Below are 6709 nucleotides of genomic sequence, written 5' to 3' on the forward strand. Positions count from 1 at the left end.
ATGGAATGGTTGACCAGCCCTTTATAGTGCAGCCTCGAGATAGGCTGTATTCCAGCAGGAACAAACCCGCTAAGAAAGGCCACCAGGTGAGGTTTCCATGGCAGCAGTCGTCCCTTTGCTGCTCCCGTTTGTAGCGCAGACAATGCCGAAGCAGTCAGTGTGTCACTGCTCGTGGAGAGAAGGCTAAGATTACTCCACCCCAGCATAGCCAGCAGCATGGTGCAGCCCATTTTTAGAAGGATCAGGTGGGTTTGTGACTGTTGTCTCCAGAGTGGTGCTCGGCCCCTCGTGTGCTCAAAGCAGGAGTTCTTGTGGTGTGGCTGCCCCAGGGACAGGCAAACAACAGCTACACTGAAGACATGAGAAGTGTCACCACACGGGGAGTGAGCTCCTGTGGTGGGCAGCAAGGGGCAGAGTGCGAGAGCTGTCCACGAAGACTGAACTAACCAGAGATTGCTGACATTCAGGAGCTCATCAGTGACTGACTGACTCACTGGTTGGATTTACAAAATACTTCCTTTTTCTACAATCAATGCGTTCTAGTAAAAGCCACTTCTTGGTTCATGAAGTCAGCTACATAGGTGCTGTTTAGAAGGTCCCTTGAAAAGTCCCTCTGTAAAAGTACTTTATAGTCCTGGGCAGTTTCGTCACACCAGAGAAAATAAGTGAAAAAGAGACTGGGTCTTTTTCAGTCTTTTTCCTTGGAGGTTGTTTTTCACAGAATGATCATTTAAAAAAAAAAGGAAAATGAAAACTGAAAAAAGCAAATGAAACTGAAAATTATTAGGTGATAACAGACATTCCCTGCTAAGATAACCTGGTAGTAGGGGACATCCCACTGTCTTCTACCCAACTGTCTCATCTTTTTCTTTGATAAAAAGGAACATGGTGTCCCCTGTTACCATGGGTTACACTGGAACCCTTTATTTTTTCGTAGATAATTTCATCTTGTCAGGTTAATTCTATCACAGAAGAATATTGGGGAAAATAACTGTAAAGTACAGAGGTAATTTCCCATATGTGAACTGATTTGGAAAAAGGGAGTTTAATTACACTTAGATCGTGCAGATTAATTTACTGACACATGTAGTTTCCTAAGTGAAGTGTCCAACTGTTAAGGGTTTGGTTGCAATGAAAGCTTTTCCAGGGAGGAGGGAAGCTGTGACAACCATGTACATTTCCAGGGTGATTGTTAAACAGGGACTCTATACTCCCCATGTGACAAAATTTTATGGTAACAGTTTTGTGTAGACATCTCTGTCTTTGCCCTTTGGGAACCTATGACTGTTGATCTAGTGTTCAAAAAGCTTCCTTAAACAAACAGAAACATCAGCAAGTGAAGCAAATTATATGGACATGGAAATCCTCATCTATAATAGTCTGTGCAGCTGCTCTAGCTGTGCTTCACTGTGAGTTTTTCTCTCAGATTTCCAGGTCAGAAAGGAAGAGATTTACATTATTGAAGAAAGCCCATCAGAGCCCCAGCCTGCCTCCACTGAGCACTTTACCCAGTTAGCCCCTGTGATGTTTGCTCAGTTGTTTGCCAGTATTTGCCTTTCTTAACTTCCACCTAGTGGAATGTATGGACTCGCTCTGCTCCCTCCCTCCCTCTTCACCACTCACCACACCAGATCTCAACACAGAAGTGATCCCTTCAGAGGGTACAGGTGTCCACTGCAGCCACACAGAGCAAAACCACTGTTTTGCTTCTTCGGGCTGCACTGCAGTAAAGCTGAAAGTCTGTCTCTTGAGTTACTGTACCAACAATGTCCTCTGTAGCTGAATGCTGAAAACCTCTTGTCACCAGCAAACCACCATCAATCCTTTTCCTTTACTGTATACTGGTTGTGGAGCTGGGCACTACTTTTGAGGTGGTTTTTGTTTGTTTTGTTGGGGTTTTTTAATATTTATCCTAGAGAAAAATTATTAGATTCCAAATTGTAGCAGGTAACTGAAAGAAAAGGAGGACCAATCTAAAACACAGTTGCTGAAGAAATTATTCTCTCAAAGAGAAGCTAAACCATATGTTTCTGGCAAACCCAAAAACTGATTACCATGTATAGCGAGGAAAAGCAAAAGAAACACACAAATGTGTATGAAGTGAAAGTAGGATACTGCAGAAAGCAGAGAGAGTTGGTCCGTGTAGGAGAGCCTGTAGAACCCTGAATGCTCTTAGGATAAAGAACGTTCTTGGAACAGAGGCTGCTGCAGTTTCCAGCTTTGGCATGGAACAGGGGTTTCCTCGGAAATATGAATGCAGCGAGGAAATACCTGCCTACATCAGAAATGAAAGCTGGCCAACTGCTCATAATAAATTGAAAGCAAAGCAGTAAGAATGTGGGAAATCAGTCATAGTTTCATCATTTGTGATGTCTGTTCGGGGTGGATGTCATCCAGATGCTCCAGTTCAGCTGCAACTTGCAGGCCTTTCAAATAATTGCTTTTTGGGTTACAGTAGCTAAGCCTACAGGCCAAGCTACTTTTATAAAACAGGGCTGTAAAAGTCAGTGCTTGTTATTTCTGTTTTGTTTCAGGGTGTGCTGGATTCACCACGTTACAGGAGTGTGGGTGTACCCACTTCTTGAGCACCTCAGTCCAGGTGTCAAAATAATCTTTTTTGCAGCTGTTACCATAGTAATTAACATATTCTACTTGGTGGGAGAAGTCCTGAACAACTACATCTGGGATACACAAAAATGTGAGTATTGTTTTAGCTATATTACCGCATGAAATACACCATCAGGACTTTGAGTATGTTTCTCTGAAAGTATAGAAGGTTTTAAGCTGACTAAAACAAAGGAGAATGACAGAAGTTCCACTGAAACATCTTGCTTGCCTGCCCTTAAAAACAGACGGATGAACAGAATGGCTGCTGGAGAGCCTGATGAGATATGAATATGTATTCTCTTTTATAACTTACAGTACTAATTTAAGAGCTCTTGGCAATTACCTGAGGTGTTTACAACCCACTTATTAGCTGATGAACCCATTAAATGCAGCTAGAATAAAGTATCATTCTGTGTGAATGCCATTAATGGTAAGCTAAGACTTAGAAATAAAAATATAGTCTTTTAGTATTTTCAGGTATAAGGTGTTTTCTCTGTATAAATTTACTCTGAGAAAATGAACATGTTCTTGTCAGTGAAATAACAGGAATGAAAGATCATTTAAATGCAGGGTAAACTTAACTGTGCAGCCTCTACATTATCTATCCTGCCTAGGCCACTCATTGCTGAGGAGAGGAAAAGGGAAAATAAGACAAACACAAGATTAAAAGTAGGTTCCTTTTATCTATGAAAGATTTTTTCATTTATCAAATTGAATGAAATACACAAATAACATTCATAAGAGCTGCTGTGGCAAATTGCAACTGGAGGAAAAATTCACATGGTAGTTTATTACACACACAAATGTCTTTAAACAAGTCCTTCAATACCAGGTAGAATCTAATGCTAGAAGCTCAAAGCAGTTTACTTGCTGATTGCTCATATTAGCATCCAGGTGTAAAATGCCTTTTTTTTTTATCTCTAGAAGTATCAATCACTGGTCACAGCGTTTGAGACTGGTATTCAGTCCTCAGTTTAATGTCATATTCACATTTATTTAACTTCTTTAAGTTAATTCAGTTTCTAAAAAATGCAACTGCAAGGAATAATTTCACTTGACCAAAGTCCTGTATGAAGAATAATAATGTGGTACAGAATCACATGTTCTTAGCAAGTCCATGAATAAGTAGATGATGGAAAATCTCCTGTACTATTCCAAAGTATGCATAACAAAATCCCTGCTCCTTGCGGCCTGCCACCCTAGAGGAGCTAACTCAGTTGAGTCATTCTTCCAACATCTTTCAAGGTTCACCCTGGCTTTATTATCCTTTCAATCATTTCCCTCATGTAGATAAGGAATATTGATCCCAAATCCTTTGTGGCTCAAGCGCTTGCAAAACAGAAAATGCTGTGAGGCACCTGCTGGTTTGCTGTGCTTGAAGCACTGCATGAACTTAACCCAAAGCATGTGGCAGGAACACCACAAACAGCAGAGATGTAAAATGATGCCAGTCTGTCACCGTGCGAGACCTGGGAAAATATTATTTGAAAACTGTACACTTAAAAGGGGCTTTTGAGCAGTAAGATTGCAAATCAAACAGTCTGCCATGAGAAGATTTCTGGGGTGAGAAGGGGTTGGTTTGGGTTTGGAGTTTTTTTATTTGCCTCTGGAGATGCATTAAATAGAACCTCACCACTGACAAAATGATTTGCAGTTAGTTTTTCCAAGTTAAACCACAAACATGGTAGGGAAGGAAAAATTTGCCCTTTGTACAAGCCAGTGTCTGTCCACAATTTTGAGGATATCTGCGTTCCTGCCAAACTATTTGATGAATCTGCAGCAGAGTGCTTCAGAAGAAGGGAAAGAGGCACTTTGAAAAAGGCAAATAAAACAGCTTTTAAAATTACTGGAAAAGTTCCTTCCAGGAGAAAGCAGAAGACTTAAGATTTGCTCTGGAGCAACCTTGTAAACTCTGTAGTCTTTTGGTCCCGACCTCTTGTTTTGATTGTTAAACCTTCCACTGTGGCTCTCCCATGACACTGGTTTGCCAGCAGCACCCAGGGCCATTGTACTTGGGCTGCTGGCAACGTGCAGAGCCATTTGTTTCTGTTTTGTTCCTTTCAGCAAGGCAGCTCTGCAGTTGTGCTTTCTAACTGCAGATGGGTCTTATTGTTTCCCATATTGGAATTAATTAACTATGTTTTTAAAGTGATTTCCAGTGTACTTACCACCTGTGCGTATATTGCACTAGCAGGTGATCTTACTTGTGACTGGATTTTCCTCTCAGCATTCTTGAGCACTGCATCTTTTTTGCCTTTGGTTGTCATAAGTCTTTCTTTTCCAGCATGCAGCAGGCCTGAAAACCTCCAAAAGAAATATTTGTGTTTGAGATGTCTGGCAGAGAGGGCTTAGTCAGAAGAACAATACTTTTGTCAGATACCAGTAGTAATTCATTGTCCAGGAAAAGGCATATGAAATAGCTGAATGCTTCCATTGCCAGAAAAAACACAATCTGCTGCCCGGCCTGGGCTTTGCTCAGCATAGAAAAGAGACAAGTCCTGCAGCTAGGACAAGTTCTTTAAGGAGCCCTGCATTCAACTCAGCCCTCCTGACATTACTGAAAGAAATGGCCATTATAAGATGAGAGAGGCACCCTCTCAGCAGTAATTGTTTCTTCATTCTCATACTTTCAGAAAAGGGAGATGTACCTGTAAATATTTAAAATCCACTGCTGAAATGGAAGGGAGCTTCAAATTATTGAATTCTGAAACACAATTATTAAAATTTTCTTTCAAACAAAGTTGGCTGTTTAAATTCAGCAATAGTAACATCTATTTTAGTTTGCTAAAATTAGGTAAGCAGAGGAGGTGAGGGAACTAAGTGTTCCCAGACCCCTGCGGCCCTCAAAGGCTGGGCGTGCAGCAGGGGGTCAGGATGATCTGAAAATGGGAGCAAGGGAGGGAGGATTGTGCAGTTCATTACTGGACAACCACTGCCATCAGGTGTGCAGATACTCTTTTCCTTCACAGCAGGTGAGGTAACACATGTGAGCAAATACAGGAGAATCAACATCAATAAAGGGAAAAGAACGATTAATGCATTAGAGGAACCTCTCTAAGTAAAACCCTTCATTTGATTCATTGAGAGATTTTTAAAAGCTGCTCTCCATATGCTTTCAGGTATTGAAGAAGGAAAAGAAAAGCCGAAATTGGAGTGAACAATAAGAGGCAACACAGAGGATTGTTTATGGCTCAATGAAAGATTTCTCATCCCCAACAGAGGTTGGCATGGAGAGGAATCTTTTGGAAAGGAGGAAGTTTAATGGGCCCTCTTCTCAGCGCAAGGATATTTTTGGATTTTATATGGGGGGGAAAATGATTTTACCTAAAAATAATGTTTCAACATTCATTCCTGTTTCTCCATGCTTGCATGTGACATACATGTATAAGATGTATATTTATCTCCACAGCATTGTCAACGTGCAATTTCTTGTTTCAAATAAGTCATTAAACCATTAAGCCATTAGACCTTTTTACTTCTGCCAAGAAGAACAGAGTCCATTCTCTGTATTGTTTGAGAAAAGCCTAACCAGATAGGTCTAATACAGAGAAACAAAGAAATCCTATATATTTCAAAGTACAGCATAGAAGTTAATTGCATGAATGTATCTAAAGAAGAGTTCAGTCTGACTGAAATATTAATGTAACACTATGTAACAGCTGCCTTAAATTCATTATGTTAATAATTTTACCAGTCCAGTGAAATCTTACTTGCAGTGTTAAGATCTTAGGGCCTAAATAAAGATTAAATTATCCTTGCATTTTTGTTTCTTCAAGCTGATTCTTGAAATTTTAGATGGATTGATGCCATTTGAATGATATGTTTTCAGGTTTTCCAGTGTCAACTGTCAACTTATATCATTTCTACATGAGGAGTTTTCTTCTTACTTTCATAGTAAAATAACAGATCCTGCATTTTCAAGTTGTGAGTTCTCAATAGATGGGCTGAGCTGTTAGTGTTATACCAGAGAGAGCATTTAAGTCATACTTCAGGAGGGTACATAAGCAAATGTTTAAAGTTAAACATACGCCTGTTTGTATTAGGAATTCAATTGCAAAATAGTAGTGATTGTTTAAATTTGACATGATTCTGTTTAATTATT

The 6709-nt window shown here is 40.1% G+C and overlaps 1 protein-coding gene across 2 annotated transcripts in view; it reads left to right on the forward strand.

Moving 5' to 3' along the window:
• The window catches only part of AIG1 (androgen induced 1), a 123471-nt gene extending 117104 nt beyond the window's left edge, over positions 1–6367 (forward strand). For both annotated transcript variants that reach the window (XM_085055728.1, XM_085055726.1), the window contains 2 exons: positions 2535–2698; positions 5727–6367. In XM_085055728.1, the coding sequence (XP_084911854.1) occupies positions 2535–2698; positions 5727–5764 (202 nt within the window). In that variant the 3' untranslated portion in view covers positions 5765–6367. The remainder of the gene's footprint in view (positions 1–2534; positions 2699–5726) is intronic.
• Positions 6368–6709: the final 342 nt, after the last annotated feature.

The sequence above is a fragment of the Lichenostomus cassidix genome, chromosome 3 (assembly GCF_008360975.1).
Source record: "Lichenostomus cassidix isolate B80296 chromosome 3, HeHo_3.0, whole genome shotgun sequence".
Classification (NCBI taxonomy): Eukaryota; Metazoa; Chordata; class Aves; order Passeriformes; family Meliphagidae; genus Lichenostomus; species Lichenostomus cassidix.